At 33.5% G+C, this 19022-nt stretch overlaps 1 protein-coding gene across 10 annotated transcripts in view; it reads right to left on the bottom strand.

Annotated features, from left to right (window-relative positions):
* The window catches only part of LOC124631935 (tropomodulin-1), a 64855-nt gene that overhangs the window by 11721 nt on the left and 34112 nt on the right, over positions 1–19022 (bottom strand). For 9 of the 10 annotated variants that reach the window (XM_047166574.1, XM_047166579.1, XM_047166581.1 and 6 more), the window contains exons 2-4: positions 4459–4611; positions 1757–1924; positions 919–1042 (exon numbers count right to left, since the gene is read on the bottom strand). In XM_047166574.1, coding sequence (XP_047022530.1) covers positions 919–1042; positions 1757–1924; positions 4459–4611 — 445 coding nt within the window. Of the gene's footprint in view, positions 1–918; positions 1043–1756; positions 1925–4458; positions 4612–4902; positions 5171–19022 lie in introns of those variants that run through there. The other variant, XM_047166575.1, reaches the window with a different exon arrangement.

Here is a 19022-nt window from a genome sequence, read left to right as displayed (position 1 = left end):
ATAGATGTATTTTAGGCAATAAAATATGTCTAGATATTGCATAAGAGTTGCAATGAACCTGGGACAATGCTGGCCTTTAGCCAGTGGGCTATAACATAATGCCATTACAAAAGAAATTTTCCTGTATTCACGTATCTATCATAAATAATAATAATGATCTGTAAAGATGAGAGTGAGCCGTTTATTTTGACGGTAACTATGTCAGTGGGTGACGGTCCGACGTGCCTAGATATTATTACAATATGTGGTACTAGGTTTGAGAGGTAATATGTCGGGACTATGCCAGAATGTCTTCACATAATCTGGCATAGGTGTATTAACAGAAAATGCATATTGCCGAGCGTTTGTTTGTTTGTTGTCAATGTTTTAATGAATGAAGGTAACTTGCAATGTGTACCGAAATAAAGGGCAACCATGATCGAGAATAAATAAAGGCCATTTCAGTCGTAAACTTGTAACCACCTTTTTGCTCACGAGTTGAATGCATTTTAGTCTTTTGTAAGATGTAGCCTACACATTTCATTAATTTGGTATTACCATATTTGGTAAATGATGAAAAAATAAGGCAGATATTTATCCGAACAAAAAAAAACGATATTATTTTACTTCCTGTTCTGTCACATTAACATTTCCTAATATACAGCCTTCCTAACATCCTAAACTATTACTAAAAGATTTCCTTCATACAATCTTAGTAGGCATACTTGTCACCAATCTTTAATACGCAGAAGGAAGCTGTAGGGCGGGAGATGGAGATCTTGAAACCCAACCCCGGTAGCAGAAGGCGCAGGGGAAGAGCGGACAATACCCTTTTTCGCGCCCCCATAAAGACTACCAGTCAGCCACGCGTCTCCGCGTCTCCCCAGGCGGAGGACGTCCATGAGGATTTACCCCAGATTAAAAAAAACGTTCCCTCACCGGCGAGGTCGATGATCTCCTCCTGGCTGGCGTCGGTGAGTGCTCGCTCGTACTCGTCGCCCAGGTCGATGGAGATCTGCTCCTCCGCGTCGCGGACCTTCTCCGGCACCGCCGGCGGGATCCACTGCAAAAAACACAGAACCACTCTTTAAGAAATGTACTCTAAGATTACGAAGATTTTAGGGTTGTGTCCCTTAAGTTCAATTAAATCTGCCCAGAGCTTCTTCAAGCTTTAGGCTAGGTAACTCTACAAGAGTAACTGGATGAAGTAGTAATTTCTGCTATTATTTCTTGTCTCAGTTACTAGTCAAAGTCACAGTAAAAACCGTTAATTTCGACAACATGAGACTAACTTTAAGAACATAGAATTTTAAAATATTAGAAGTAGTAAATAACTAAAAACTGGTCCATGTAGCAGGTGAATCCAAGACCATGACTGCGTTGAAGTTTGTTTCATCAATAACCAAATAAGAGTATCCACAAGGTAAATAGTGCCGATACCAGGCAAAATATGCTTGCACTCTAAATACTACATATACTTTCGACGCTCTCGTCTTCAGCAAGGCCTCATGACTCATTCAAGATGCATTTCAGTTTTATGCATTTTTAACATGCTAATCTTAAGGTTAATATTATCTATTTTTTACTTAAATTTAAAGTAAGCAAATAGCCTTTAATGTCCTTTGCATGAAAAGACAGACAAAATCTTTATATCTTAACATAAATAACAGTTTTCGTGAAACCACTGTATGCTAAGTTAGAATTTTGATGTTCAATTTTCAAAGTTGTTTTGAAGTAGGCCTTACGATGGCCCTATAAAAAATTCTTCTTCTCATACCTTCTTCCCCCGTACGACTCCAGCGACATAAGGCTTGATCTCCGGCCGGTCTGGTGTCTCCAAGGCCTGTTTGTTGATATGTTCTATCAGCTTCTTGCGGTTCAGGGGCCCCGTGGGATCCTTCTCGCAGTCATAATTGTTGCGTTGTGATGGTGGCAGGAAGTTGTCCTGAAATGTGGAGATTGGTGCGATTAGTCGACGAAAAAAATGAGAGTACCTGAATATTTTCATGATTTTTGAATATCAACCTTCAATTTGAAATAGGCACATGTTATGGTTTTGCAGTGACCTGGATATTGTTATTACAATGCTGATGAATGGAAGAAGGGCAGATGTACCTTAAAAATTAAGTAGATATGTCTGTGAACATTTTGATGAATATTTGTTTACATACTGCGTAAAATACAATGTTAGTTTGATGAGTGTAGAGGATTCTACGAATAATTGCTACATGCACATGTAATCTTTAAATACACCAGGAAAAAATGGAATCAAAATAATAAATAAACAATATAAATAAGCTTCAACCGTTTTTCTTTGTTCTATTGGTAGTTCTGTTAAGATTGTTCTGAGGTGCTGATCTATTTACAAATATTGATCAAGTACAAACTAATTAGTCTAATTGGATTTTGACTTGATTAACCTACATTTTAAGTAGCACTATCATTGTCAAACATTGTGCAACTTAATTACGTGCATAAGTATTAATGTTCATTTAATAATAAACAAGTTCTCTGTCCCATCAGTCATATGTGATACGCAGAGATGAATTAACTATTGTGTCTGCATCTTGGAAAGCAAAGTTATGGCTAGCATGAGTAGTAACCATTACAGTCAAGTAAACATTACAGATGAATAATAACACAAATGCATATTTATAAATGAGCTATCTTTAAAATCGGCTAAGCTAAATTTTCAAATCGGACCAGCTTAGCCTGTGATTAGCGCGTTCAAACAAACAAACAAACAAACTCTTCAGCTTTATAATATTAGTATAGATTATTCATAGAATTGCATAAAATATTTTTTACAAGTAAAAAAAGTTGGAAAATGCTTTGCAGATGACGATAAACCCAAAGCCAACATGATTAAAATCACATAAGACTATTATTCATAGATTACAAGGTAATGCCTTATTATTTTTATATAATGCAACAAAGAAGATAAAAATAATCCAAAGATAATGGCAGGCACTCCCATTATTTATAAATTATTCTTTAAACAATAATGATTCACGTACCCTATTCTCTTTAATGAACAGGTAAATATGTATTTAATGTCATTGTTTATCTATTTCTGATATCAGGCGACCATATTGGGTTGCACTGATAATTTCTATATCATAATCTGTTATTAATGTTGTGTTACCAATAATAATTGACTTCCAGTCGCCTTGTACTTAATATTTCAAGTATTTAATGTGGATTGAGTGGAATAATAATTTTGATTGATAATATAGTGGAATAATTTTCGGAGTAATTCGTAATTTGAATTCATTATATTCTACATTTTTATGCGGCCTTGAATAACATGTTAAATAATTTAAATAATGTTGTTTTTGTCAAAAATCATGACATTTATTTTTTTACATATAAAGTATAAATTGAGTAAGTTTATGTAATACTATTTAGAAGCAAAACAACATTAAAAAGATGTTTAAATCAAATTAATTTAGAACACTGAATAAATGTATGATATTTGAATGTTTGTATTTGCATATTCAAATATAAAAGTAGTGTTCAGTTATACAAAATCAGGGATGCAAGACAAATTCAATTGATACAGGTTATTAGAATACATTAAATAAGATTTTCATGCATTATGTATTCCAGTAGGTTAGTATGATGATACTTCTACTTTATTTGCATAATTTAACACTAATGTAATACCTATTTTGTAAGATAATGATATAGATTTATAGCAAGATTATACTTATAAGTAAGCATGCTAGTTTTAGAAAAGTACACACATCTCCAATAATGACTATAGCATCACCAAAAAATAAAAAAAATGCTGCCATAAACATTACTTTTTACCCGGAGGCAAGAATTAGTACCTCAGGGAAGGAGTACAACTACTAGCAAATTAAAGTTATTCTACTATATGTTTGATCCTTGAATTTTGGAGCAAATATTTAGTTATCAAACAAAACATAATCATGAAACTATTATCTTAGGACATTTCCCACATTTTTTGGAAAACTGCCAAACTAGGACCTACCACTCCATTCATAAACTGGTTTAAAAAAAAACGCTTCATTTGCCATAAACTAACTTTTGTCTTTCAAGGCAAACACACTTTAGATAATACATCCAAGGTTTGTGAGAAGTCTATGGTTCAACAATGAGCCATGTAATTGTGTGAATGTTAGCAGCCAGTTATTATCCAACATAATACTTTTTTGACCTTCACAATCAATTGGCAAAGCTGATGATGTGAGCTCTTGGGAATGTGGGTAGAAAATTATATGAGAATCATACCTACTTTGATGAATGAAAATGATTCTCTAAAATTTTTAGATTGTATCATGAGGAAGCTTTATGTCTAGTAGTTATCAAAGGTGCAATAGATAGATGTTTACTTAATTGCATGGCCATTGTAATTGTTTTATTTACATAATATTTTTTATATTGTTTTCCCGCGTATAAACACGATAAAAACACGAGTCTTACAAGAGCAGATGGTATGAAAGAAGTACTCACATCTGGATCAACCTCCTTGGCCAGCATTGTAAGTTCCTCCTGCGACAGCTTGGCTAGCAGCTCGTCGACATCCACCTCGTCGTAAGTGGACAGCTCGCGGCCGTACAGCTTTGCAGGCGTCGTCATCGTGGTAGTCTTCGTCGATGACGATTTCTACAAACACCAAAACACTCGCTTTACTAAACTGTCCTCCACTATTTGAGGTTATTTTCTGAACTTCACAATAACCATGAAACACTTTATCGCCGAAATTACGTAAGGGACTCAATCAAACAGTGAAATTGAAGATAAAACATCAATATTTGACAAGACACTTTCGGCGTTCACCACACCCACAATTTAATTGAATGACGACTTCTACCCTGTATTCAGTGAATACTTTGAAACAAAATGTAATTTATGGATATTGTTATAGTTTTTATTTGATAAAGTGGAACTTCTTACATTTTCAATGTAAATAAAAACTTTTTAGTAACAAAGTTAAATGCAACCAACGTCACAAGCGCCCTCTTCCAATGACAATTTTACACTAAAAGAAGTTTTAAGTAAGAGGGAGATAGAAATAAGCAATTGTAGGCAAACTTCAATTGGGTTTGAAAGAGACGGATAAAAAGCAACAAAGTCGTAGGGAAGGGATTGATGGAAGGTGAAAATAAAAAAAAATTGTTCCGATTCGATACCGGTTTCTTATCAAACCGCCAAACACGAATAGAACAAAAAGATGAAAGTTAATTAAGTGAAGTACGTTGTGTTGAAAATCATTATTAATTTACATATAGTTCTAATTAAGTAGATTTTGTAACTATCTATAAAACATAAAAAATCTATAAAGTCTACTTGAAAAATTAGTATGAATTTAACAGCAGGAAAGCAGTGAACCTATTCACTGTTAGCACTAGTTACTAACTAATACTCTGTTATCAAGCACCTATGACTATGATGTAATTGAAAACCGATACAATATTACACTTTTTATGGTTTCTTCCGGTGGTTTCTATTGTAGGTATTCAAACTTCTGGTATTCTTGAAAGCCTTTATTAATAGTTAAAGAAATACAATCACATTTTGTTAGGAATTATAACATTGTTCTCACTAGTTTTTACATCATGACAATTCACACCACAGTCATTCTTTTTCATAGACTAACAACCCTACATTTTTTAAATGTCATAGACTATAAATTCCTAACACCTTCTCCTATTTTTAATATATGAACATAAATTAAAAATACCTTATAATTACTTCAGAAACACATCAGTTTTCAAAACATTAACTTAAACAAGTTTTCAAAACATTAACTTAAACACTTCTAATTATAACTCTCAATTTACACAACAACTTTATCGCAATGAAATTTAAATTTTTCTTTATATAGTGGTTTCGTCAACATATCCGCTATCTGATAATTTGTAGTACAATATATAACATCTAAATATCCTTTCTTATAATTTTCGTGTATAAAATAAAATCTCACATCTATATGTTTAGATCTCTTGCTGAATGAACCTGTTTTAATCAATTGGATAGCACTCTGGTTATCAATATTCAAACTAATCTTAATACTGCTACCAATTAATTCACTTATAAAAGTCTTTAAGTATAAACACTCTTTAACGCAATCTGCTGCTGCTATATATTCCGCTTCAGTTGACGATAGACTTACTATCGGCTGTCTTTTGGAGCACCAAGCTATAGGTCCACCTGCCAACATTATTATGAACCCTGTTGTACTTCGTCTGGTCTCTGTACAACCTGCATAATCTGAGTCACAATATGCATGCAATCTTGTAATATCTTTCCCAGCATTATACAAAATCCCTTTATCTCTCGTTCCATTCAAGTACTTCAACACCTTCTTTACTGCTAATATGTCTTGCCTTGATGGATTTTCTACCTTTTTACTTGCTTCATTCACAGCTTGACTGATATCTGGTCTTGACCTGGTTGACAAATACAATAATCCACCAACTAGTTCTCTGTATGGGAAATTTGACGTAGCCACCTTAGATTCATTTTCCTTTCCCACAATGCATGGAGTATCTGCAGCTTTGGAATCATACATATTATATTTTCTAAGTAATTTTTCTGTATAATTCTGCTGATGCAACAAAATGCCTTGTTCTGATCTTTTTATTTCAAAACCTATATAGTTTTGAGGTTGTTCATATGTTTTTAAGATAAATTCTTTTTCCAATTGATGCAAGATCTGTAATAACTTTTCCTTGTCTTTTGATATGGCCAAACCGTCATCAACATATATAGCCAATATTATAGTTTTGTCTTCATTAAAAAACACACACTGATCCGACTTTGAAGCTCTCAGTCCAAGTTTCCTTAAAGTTTCTGTAAATCTTTTATTCCATGTCATTGGTGCCTGTTTTAGCCCATATAGTCCTTTCTTTAAATGACAAATTTTATTAGGCTGTCTTTCATATCCTTCAGGAATATACATAAATATGTCTTCCTTTAACTCGCCATACAAAAATGCTGTTTTCACATCAAAAGTTATCATTTCATATTCCTTTGAAGCAGCAATTGCTATTAATGATTTTATTGCTGATTGACTTACTACTGGACTATATATTTCTTGATAGTCAATGCTTTGCTGTTCGAAGCCTCTTGCTACAAGTCTTGCTTTGTAAGTACCATTTTCTTTTATACAAAATACCCATTTACTTGACAATATCTTGTGTCCTTTTGCTCTTCCTACATCAACTATTTCCCATGTATTGTTACTTTCCAATGATTCCTTCTCCGAATTTATGGCCTTCTCCCAATTATTCTTTTCAGCAGACTTCATGACTTCATCATACGTAAGTAATACATAATCTTGCAGGTAAGCTGGTTTTTTCCGTTGTCGTTTTGTATTTATAGTTTCTATAGTTTCTATCTCTGCAGTATTACTTTCTTTATTTTCATCATTTTCTACTTCATCAATAATATCTGGGATGTTATCTTCTATTACATTACTTTGTTGTTCTAACTCTTCTATTTCATAATAACTGTCATCACTTTCTTCTTCTTGATTTATTTCTTCTTCATTATTACCTGGTATTATTTCTGTTATCACCGAACTTCCTGTTTCTTCATATTTTTCTCCAATTTTCTTATTATTATTAATTATAACAATATCCCTTGCTATTTCAATTCTTCTTTCTTCTTTATTCCACAATCTATATCCATTATTAGTATATCCAATCATGATTAACTTTTTGCTTCTTGGATCTAGTTTCTTAATATTCGAATGTAATTGTTTAGCATATACTATTGAACCAAACTTGCATATATTAGATATATTAGGCCTTTTACCATGCCACATCTCATAAGGTGTCTTATTCTTCAAAGATTCACTTGGTAATCTATTTATAATATAAGTAGAACAGTATACAGCTTCACCCCACATTTCTTTATCTAACCCTGAATCAAATAGTAATGCTCTGGTTTTATCTAATAATGTTCGATTTAGTCTTTCTGCTTTACCATTTAGTTGTGGTGAGTATGGTACTGTATAATCTAGTTTTATTCCCTTTTCAGTACACCATTTTTTAAAATCATTGCTTGTGTATTCACCTCCATTATCGCATCTTATGGTAGATACCTTTTCTGTTCTCTCTCTTTCTGTTTCTTCTATATAATGTTTTAAATTTTCTTTAACTTCATTTTTATATTTAAGCAAGTATATTTTTGTAAAATGAGTATAATCATCCATGACGGTTAAAACATAACTATAGCCATCATACGTTTTGTTTTCGAACGGTCCACATACATCAGTATGTAATAATTGAAGTGGTCTACTGGCTCTGTTTCTTACTGTGTTAAATGGAAGTCTTGTTTGTTTAGCTTGTGTACAGATTTCACATTCGTCTATTTGCCTTAATCCATTTATTTTTATTCCATCTGCCACATCTGGTAATATATCTAGTATTTTCTTTCCTGGATGTCCAAGTCTTTGATGCCATTCTAAGGCAGTGCCATTTTCTTTCATTAACAGTGTTTTTTCTTGCATATTATTATCATCCAAATTAATTTTATATAAACCGTTTTCTTTTTTTCCTGTTAATATTAATTCTGACTCCTTATATATTTTTACATTATCTTTGGTAAATATAACCACTCCTTGATTGTTTGTAACTGCATTAACCGATAATAAATTTTGTGATAAGTCAGGAACAAGCAGGGTATTATTAAGAGTACATTTTTTTCCAATGACTTTACCAGTCCCTTTCACCTCTATTGTTTCTTCATTTGCAGTCAAAACAGATGATGGTTTGCATTCAAAAAATTTTAGTATGTCTACATTTTTGGTCATGTGTGCAGTACACCCAGAGTCTACAACAAATTCTTTCAGTTTTGGTTCTTGAATTTCACCGTTTGTAAAAAATGCCTTTTCTATTCTTTTGTTACTTTTTTCTTCATTCTCATTCTTATTCTTATTTTTGAAAAAACAATTTTCTTCTCTGTGATTAATTTTTTTACAGATTGAGCACTGTTTATTTTTAAACTTACAGTCTTTATCTTCATGGTTGTCCCTTTTGCAGATACTACAGGCTCTACAGTCTTTCTTCATGTGCCCTGTTTTGTTACATTTGAAACATTTTATTGCATTAAACTTTTTCTTTGATGTAGATGAAGATGTAGCTTGAAATGCTAGCTGCTTGTCACTTTCTTTTGCTTTCAACATTCGATTTTCTTCAGCCAGAAGTCTGTTTGTTAAATTTTGAAGGGTTTTCTTATCGTCTGCCATGCATTCCCAAGAAGTTATAAAATAGTTTAAATTATTTGGTAAACAGCTTAGTATTTTGGATATGACCATTTCATCATCTATTTTTGTTCCTAGCTGACTTATACGAAATTGTAAATTTTCTATTTCACTTATTAATTGGGAAAGCGATTGACTCTCTTGTTTCTTATATGTGAAAAACTCTTGTAATAATGCATCTTTGTTTCTTTGCTCAGAACCTTCGAATATTTCACATAATTTTACGTACATTTCACGTGCACTGTTACAATTAATTATGTGACCTTTTAGTTTCTTATCAATACTGCTTATGATAATTCTTTGCACCTGAGCATCTTTGATACTGAAGTCACTTTTCTTGTCATCTTCTTTTGTTTGTGCAATTGTTTTTGCAAGATTTGCCGCTTTTAAGTGTATATTGAATTCAAATTTCCACAATAAAAATGTTTCCGCATCTTTTAATTTTTCTATCTGTATTATCTCAGGTTTTTCCATTTTTTAGTTTTTCACCGTTTTTTATTTTCTTCCTTGTTATTACTGTTTTTTAGTTTTTTTTTTTTTTTCACTTGTTTTTTATGTTGGGTTTTTCATTACCCAATCCCGGTTTTTAATTTTTTCTTCTCGGGCGTTCTGGGCCCATAACCTATTGTAGGTATTCAAACTTCTGGTATTCTTGAAAGCCTTTATTAATAGTTAAAGAAATACAATCACATTTTGTTAGGAATTATAACATTGTTCTCACTAGTTTTTACATCATGACAATTCACACCACAGTCATTCTTTTTCATAGACTAACAACCCTACATTTTTTAAATGTCATAGACTATAAATTCCTAACAGTTTCAAGTGTTAGGTATTGATTTATGAAATCTTAGAAAGTTGATTGGCAATTAACAATGTACCTACAGCGTTTAGGTTTTATGGCCTGAATGTGACATTAAAAATCAGTTTGCCTTATAATAAAACGTACGAGTCGTCAAGCTAATAGCCTTAGATTTGTCTGTATCTTCTTACCTAAGTATAAATACTATCTACCTATGTATCTATGAAACACCGGGCCCTCGGTTTCGTAAATTAGAATAACAAAAAATAGAGACACGTTGGTTTACAAAGGTCCTAAAATGAGTAATAGCATGATCGATTGGGCCCGTCGAGGAACCCTGGGCAATTGTCCATTGATGACATAGGGCAAGGCGGCTCTGGGTATTAGGTATATGACTACACTTCAATATGCTTACAAAGTATACGTATATTTAGGACTGTCAACATCATTTATTTATCAGTGAAACACTCAAGTGATGCGACAAAGTCGTTTCGTGACGAGTGCGCTAAATATATTGAGCTATAATGGAATGATTACGTCACATAGTGTACTCGCCATACCAAGCCTATCCCACTAGTTATTGAACCCGCGACCTTTGTAATTATAGCGTACATTGTGGCGACTGCATTATTATGTACAGGGTGAACCAGTTGCGGCCCGTACTATTATTTTCATTAGGTATGCAACACAATTAAATTTGAAACTGATAAGTTTGTGAAGGTCAAATTATGCAAATGATTCGGTGTTTGGCAATATCGTTGGTTTATTTGTTTTTTTTTTTATTGAAGCAGAGAAATACCTTCTAGGAGAAACCTATGATTCGATTTTAGAATGATCAAGCCTCGAGTTCGTTGGTGTAGATACTTTTCTTATGTGTCATTATACCTATACTACCTACTTACATTAACCGAAGATAGGAAGTTTCTTTTACATTAAAATAAATTCCCATATAGGTAATTCACATCAAAAACTGTTTCAATCTTAAAAATCAAGTGAGGTATCAACAAAACGTGATTAACATTTAGATGATCTTAGAATGGTAGAGCATTGTAAAGTCACGAACCTGTTATTTACAATAATAGAATATTTGTTTGATGTGAATAAACAGATGTGATGAAATGACTTAAGTGTTAAGGTCTCGAATCGCACGCATAAAAATAGAAAGGACTTTTAATGCGTGAGCACCATAGGCTACATTATATTCAGCTTCGCTTTGTTTAAAGCCTTATTTATTACGATATCTTTTATTCTTAGATCATTCAATAATAAACCACCATATCTGCTTGTACCGTAGGTAGGTACTACAAATTGACGGTACTAATGTACAATAATTTGTACAAGACTTTGTTACTTAGCTGAAAGTTAAATAAAAACAAATACGTAATGAAAGTAGCAATTTTAGGTCTTAATTACACGATTTAGCATATTTTCACAATCTCACAAGACATTTCCATCATCATGAATCGTTCTGAAAACAATAGGCCCATTCTGTGAGTTAATATGTAGTTGTTAGCGAGTGCACAATGCAATTAGCGCTGTGTTAGGCACATCTTTATGTGCCCATTGCAAAAACGAGAGAAACTAGATTACATGATAACATGCCCGGGCGAATGACCGATGAAGTACTTTTTATAATTTTGTGATTTAGCTTCTGGCCACGCCTGACCGTTGCACACCCAGAAAACATGGCTTGCAATGACCCAGGGTATTTCATCTGATGTAACTGATAGACTTTTTTTTTAAGTATCTTAGCATCGTTACACAGGAAGACAGACTACGTAGTGATTGATCTGAATCGATAAACGTTTGTTCCTGTTGAGCACGCGACGCTGCCGACCGCTGGCGTGAAGCCAGTCCGCTATAATTGGTGGTCGCCACACCAGAGACAAGCGGTATTCTTAGCTGCCCATTCGGCCACTGGCCTTCCTACCAATACTTATGTTATTCCCATGAAAAATAAATAATAATTCGATAGATAGGGTTGTCTAAACCTCTTAATATTTGTCTCATAAACTTCAACGACTACTTTTTGTTTATAAAAAAAAAGGCATTCTGACAACTTTGACAGCCTCCGCCAAAAATTTTTTATGATCATTTTTCATTTTCATAATAATGGATAAAATCGGACCATTTGGAGCACCTTATCCAGTATCCCCACTAATAAGAGGTGCTAGGTGGGCGTTTCTAGTAGCTGGAATAATCTACGGGATGATTAAACAAAAACGGTACGAGGCCATGGAGGAAAATTGGCGCGAGGAAGAAGCAAAGCGGAAGATCATTCGCGACAGGGAAAAGGCTATCATGAGAGCAAGAATCGCAAAGGAAGAGAGAGAAACTGTTAAGCTCTTAGAAACAGGGAAATTATTTGAGCCTGAAGAAGACCTTCTTGATCCCAAACCAAAACCTCATGATCCTTGCGCAAGGAAGTGTGACGATGATGATGATGATGAGGATTAAAAAATAAAGGGAAATACTTATTATAGAGTATTACAGAAGTGTTCTTGATTGTATGCTTAGTTTCCTGTTATAATATCACCAAAATGAATACTGTATGTAAATAGACTGCATTATGTCTATAGGCTTATGTGCGTAGATATAACTAGGCTTGTAATTTTTTTACAAAGAAAAGTTGAAGTGTCGTTTCATAAAGTTGACCGATAAAGCGGCAGTTTACTGTTTAGGAAACACAGTTCAGCATTAAAGTAAATTAATTGTTAGCTTTCAACGTTGGGAAAGTTTAAGAAAAGCTATTATTTAGTTTTCTCCAATCCATAACACATTCGCGCCATTGTAGCACCACATGTGTTATTTAACATTCACACGAGATCGCAACACTTTCTACGGATGTGGGATAGTAGACAAGAAAACACGTTTGGCGTTTTACGAGATGAGAAAAAGTCACATAATAGGTAGTACACATCTATCTACCTATGCATTGGTTAACTACGAGTTTTTAACGACAATCATTTGCATAATGGCATTTTACTACCAAAAGCTGATGATGCTGCTGAGATGTTTTAGGTCGATTTGTCCTTAATTATTAGCTATAGAATATGTTAAGCAAAATAACATTAATTTGTTTTCAATAACTTCATGTACCTACAAGTTTTATTAAAGGTACTTTTCCAGCTTTGGGGGTTAGGAAACGCAAAGTTGTTATGTTTTGCCAATACAGTGTAGGTAGGAGTGTAAGCTTACGCTGTTTCCGGTTAATGAAGCACACAAATAGAGATTTATTTACCGGTTGTTGTCGCAGCGTTACCGGTTTTTGCATAGGTAGGGTTCAATCAATGTTGACACAAGCGAAAGTTTTTTTATTATACTTCTAAAAGTCTTCGTTTATAATTTTATAAGAACACTATTCATAAACGTGAAGTAATAATAACAAAGATTTAATTGTATATAGCGAAAGATACGATGGTATGGTTAACGAATTGATATTTCTCTTTAACAAAGACCTTAAACACTAAAGGTAAATCTCTTTGCTCGTCAAGCCACGTTGAGTACCAAGGTTTTCTAAACCTTTACGGAATCTTTGACATTTTGCGATTGCAGAATAATCACATTCATTATATTAATAGGTATTAAAGACGGAGACGTCGGCGTCGTCAAGCCAAGGTTCGAGAAAGCTTATTGTAGTCCAAATATTTTTTTAAAATTGTAAGTCATGGAAATAAAAATTTTCGTCCTTTATTTTAAATTTAAGCTGATTGATTTTATGAGCTTGAACTTTGAAAGATCCCAAATTATATAGAACCTGACAGATAATCGCGAAGTAATTACAATTTAAGTATAGTTACATAATTGAAGATTTAAACTACATGAAAGCAGTGATAAAACACGACAACTTAATATAAAAGGCAAATGGCATCGATTACATTATAAACGACACTGTTTTATCTCACATCTTCTCAATAGGATATAATGTTCGCAGAATGACTAATTAATTTGCGATTGTTCATGCAGTTACCATGCACGCCATGTTACTGTCACGAAGCACACTATCGCCATGCCATACAAATTATTGTGGGATCCCTGTTGGTGAAAGGACTGTCTAAATAATACGTGTTTGTTGTTTGTTCTTCAATCTGTGATTTACAAGATAATGTCGTCTGTTCTAGCATGCGAAGTGCGTTGTTACACTTTCGGACTTTCGTCTTTGTCAATGAATTAACAAACCTATTGTGCTTACAATTACGTCTTATTAATGGTTATATTAACACTAACACTTTATTAGCTTTCCTTATCTTATCCAAAGGATCTCGCTATGAATTGTTTGTCGACCGCCACCAATTAGGTACTCGCCTGGTTTTAGTGAAATTAAATCTTAATTTTATAATTTGAATCGACTACGCCTATTGCAATAAGGGTCAGTGAAACGTTTACCATTTAAATGTTGCTAAACAATAATCGTCATGCCTTGATGACTTCGATTACGGAGCTCATTAAACAGTAAACTAGGACAATAAAAAAAAATTCAACTTTTTTCCCCGCGCCATTTACCGCTTACATTAAAGGCAAGTTCATTAGTTTTGAATATTGATCGAATAGACTGAACTCGTATGGGCACGCGACTGCATTTTAATTACATTACATAATCAGTGTTTCATGCATGCAGTTTTTACGCAGAATCGGCATTTGAGATAACGGTCAACTGGTTTTCCAATTGAAACCACTAATGAACTTTTCAATTGATTTAATTACCTTTGGATCTCTACATTTACAGTTAACTTAGTACGCATATATAGACAGACACTTAAGTACTAAACATCAACGTTGCTCATCTTCAATTTTAAAGTCATCATTAAGTATCACGTTTAGAACGTTTAGAATTTGATAATTTCGGTTTTCCGGTTTTTCATTATTCAACTGGGTTCAACACTACTTACGATCCGTTTTGCCCAATATTAATCCATATAACAATAACGGCGATATTTTGATTTATGTATATTGAAGATTGAGAAACGTTAACTTTCCGTTAACTATTCCCCCTCGTTGTTTCCACTTCGTTGAACAACAGGAAACAGAACCAGGAATTAGTTTTATCAGTTCTATTTTAACTCTAGTGTGTATTACCTACTTACTTCCAAGATAGGTAATAAAATTATTTTATGAATCGCGACGGGGTTGTTTAAAACTTGATTTTCCACGAGGTGAGATTAGAATTTTATTGAGATGGTAGGCGTAGCGCGCTGACTAGCTAATGCGATCGATTCACGGCTACTTACTTATTTGAATTTTAATGCAACTGCTACCTGAACCACAGATTATACTGAACTGTATACTTACCTACAGGTTAACGATAGGTATTAGTTTATTAATAAATACTTAGAGCATTTTTATGTACTTATATATCAAAACGATGAGTCAGAAAATAATACTGAGTTTATTTCTGGACCCTGGACCACAGATAGCACAGGAACGTAACTTATGTTAGGTATATATTTTAGTTAAATACTAAAAAATATATGTAGAGTGACTCTAATAAATACGAGACTATAAATACCAGCTGATAGGCTGATTGAGTTTATTTTTTCCTTGTCTGCTAAGTTACAAAACTAAATTACATTTCCTGACGTAATATTGTGGTTAACATAATGTTGATTGGTATCAAACATATTATTAAAAATATTTCCTACATGAATCATTGGGCCCTAATCTGTTCATTGATTTGATATTAATATGAATCAAATCAATGAAATTATTAGGTAGTACCTACCTACCACCTCATTCATTATATGAAAAGTTAGACGGTTTTTACTTTGCGTTCTTCCTTTCATGCGTTAAATAGTTCTTAGATTTAGCTTCACAGTAAAATGATAAGTTTTTGTTCCTTTACCAATACGAAACAAGTTAGTTAAGAGGAACAGTTTTCTCATGGCTGGATTTAGCGCCAGTTACTCAGAATTCCCGTTAAGGAAGGATACTCCTTGTTATAGAGCACGCTGCCATATTTGAGAGCACTCGTCGAACCAGTTTCAGTTCGTTTTCTCTCTTTTTTTCGTCCACACGAAAGTTTCCGAACTTATGTACCTAGGTATGTGTTCCGCAGAATTGCTGAGTATTCTAAAGCTTATGTGAAAACATAATCAGGACGTGATATTTCCCTTAAAATTAGTATTGGTAGTTAGTAGAATTTTCTTTTTAAATTTTTACGTACCTACCTAAATATAAAACTATATATTTTTTTAATAGGTACTTATTTAATTTTATTAATTCGTGTATCAAAATAAGGCTATAATTAAGCCATGGTGATTCGGACCTCATTAGAAAGAGGCCTTGAAAGCGAAGATATTAAAGGACTTTTTAATTGTGTTTTATTTTTCCAATTCAATATTGCGTTAAACTGAAATTAACTTTTAATTGAACACGGACAAGTAACGTCTTTTAATCTGTTTGCATACTTGCAATTTTTTGCATGACCAAGTCGATTACCGTTAGGTACTTATAACTGGTTTGTTTGCATGCCTGCTATTATTTACTGGTTTTTGTTAACCCACTCGAAAAACGTGTCACAAAAAGAAATTAAGTAGGTGCCTAGTAGTCTGCGGACTTAGTTACTCAATTTAGAATACTGTTACCGTTTCGAGTCTGATCTAAACTGGCGGGAATTTGTATCAAAGATTCAAAACCGGAAATATAGCTATTGTTAAAAATTATGGTTCTATACCAAAGTGACAAAATTAGAGGCAAATCGATTAATTACTAATCTGACATAACAACATAATAGTGTCATAATGCGATCAAAACATACTTAGCATACGCTCTGCCATCGGACATTGTAGCTTTACGATTTTATAAGTAGCTTCCCTGAACACTAGTAGCTACACGTAACAGTTTTACGATATCAGATAATACAGAATGTCAGTTAGAGTGGATATCGAGGCCAATGATTGCTACAGTTTGTTGTGCCATCAATGCAACTCAAAATGTTACAAAATACTAATAACATTGCATGCGCAGAACATTTGAGCACATTTGCGTCTTGCATGGGAAGAGGGCAACGGAAATCGTTTGTTATTGCTAAATAATTGTAGCAATATTGAGATGTGAAAGTCCAGCTGATTTCAATTTTAACTATTTTTAACTTAGGTATTTTTAGCATAGACTTTCTGAGTATCAAGGAATGTATTAAAATTACAGAATCTCGATTCGTATTGTATTCTATATCGATTGACCTTTTGAGCATGATACTTCCTTTTATAGCACCATTAAGTATGTCAGATAAAACTACTGATACAATATACGAAAGCTATTACACCACGGAGACTCATAATCAGCCGCTATTTATAACTTAACAAATATTAAACAAAGCACTGTTGCGTCTCACGCCCTAAGTAAATATGATGTAGTTGGCATAGTGTACAGTTTCAAAATGTAAACAAAATACACATATATTTCACAATATGTATGCAGCTACCATTTGAGAATCATAGGATTTGTTGTTGAGTAGGTACCTACTTAAAAGGTTATTTTCGTTAGGTGCAAGACGTTGATAAAATATCAATCAGATTCAATTTTTTACAGTAACTATTAGTTGTTGTCTACACTTTGTTCGACAGTTTTAGGCACTGTGTATCTAAAACGCATCTAAATCGAAAACTTTTGAGTCGAAAGTTTTGACTCTCATCGAAGACTGTAAACCTACGCCTGTACGCTGTAGTCTAGTCAGAAATAGCGATCCCGATAAATTATCTGAGATCAAAATACATCAGTAACAACTATCGTTATAATAATAAGCCGAGATAAACCACTACTCTCATTTATTAAGATCTTAACAACTAGCGCCAAATGATGCGTGCAACTAACGCAGTGGGCTCGAAACTACGGTGTACCTAATGAAAATGAGCCCAGAAGTTATAAACCTGTCTACCTGAAAATCTGAACCTACACTAACAAAACTATGATTTACAGGCGTTTCCCGATACCTAAACATTCCCAGTAGCCAGCTATTAATAAACGTTTAACAACATTATTATAGCGTTTGGCGTCTAACCTCCGCGCTTGGGCAGCGGTTATAAATTTAAAAGCCATTCAACTCTGACGGTCGTAACGATTTTAATGTAATTTTTGCATAATCATTTCACTATATTTAAAAATTGCTTAGAGTTTTGAAAAGTAATTGTGTGAAGAAAAAATTATGTAATACAGAAAATTTTATAGACCAATCTAATCTGTTAGTAATTTCAGTGTTTTTATCGAAAACTCGTAAACCGAGCTAACTACATTAACGGAGTATTGAAGTCGATAACAATGGCTTAAGTTAGAACAAGTGACTATCGTAAATCGATCAAATGTGTCAAATCGATTCGATACATTTCACGATACGCTCTCACGGTTCATTTTGTTCCTATAACAGAACATTATTAGTAGAAATGAAAAGTTTAATCGGCTAAGCGCCGTGAACAATTGCGTGAGAGACTCCTATATTTAGAAATAGGTGAATGAAATGTTCGAACCGCAGTATTTGTTACTGTTCTTCTATCGTTCTTTGATCGATATTTCATCTATTTTTATCAAAACTATTTAGTCAGTTAATAATCTTCAGGATTTTAGTTAGTTGCTCGTATGACACTGAACTGAAAATTCTACATGTAACAAACATACTATTATATTTCATTGACGTCAACAGCATTGACCCCATAAATCCATGGGCGGTGTCCTAATTAAACAGACATGTAAATACGTCCTATAACCTAATTCGCGGCGGGGTCATAGCGTATCATTGTACAAATCAGAACGCATTTAAGTATTAAGTAGACTTCTCTAGATAAGTAGCACCTCCATTTTCAAAGCTGTAGTCTGCATAATACCTAATATCATTTTAATACTTAGTTCATGTCTAAAGTAGGCCTAGTAGGACGATATGAAGGTGCGTAAGTAGTCATTACACGGAAATTGCACAACTAATTAAGTGCTCTTAGAGATGTAGGTGAAGTAAGTAGTTAAGTCTGTCGAGTACCATACAATCTGAGCTAAATCTAAAACTCGCTTATCGCAACC

This window comes from Helicoverpa zea, chromosome 7, assembly GCF_022581195.2.
Source record: "Helicoverpa zea isolate HzStark_Cry1AcR chromosome 7, ilHelZeax1.1, whole genome shotgun sequence".
NCBI lineage: Eukaryota > Metazoa > Arthropoda > Insecta > Lepidoptera > Noctuidae > Helicoverpa > Helicoverpa zea.
Note: the sequence above shows the minus strand (reverse complement) of the source record. Positions and strands in the feature narration are given on the sequence as shown.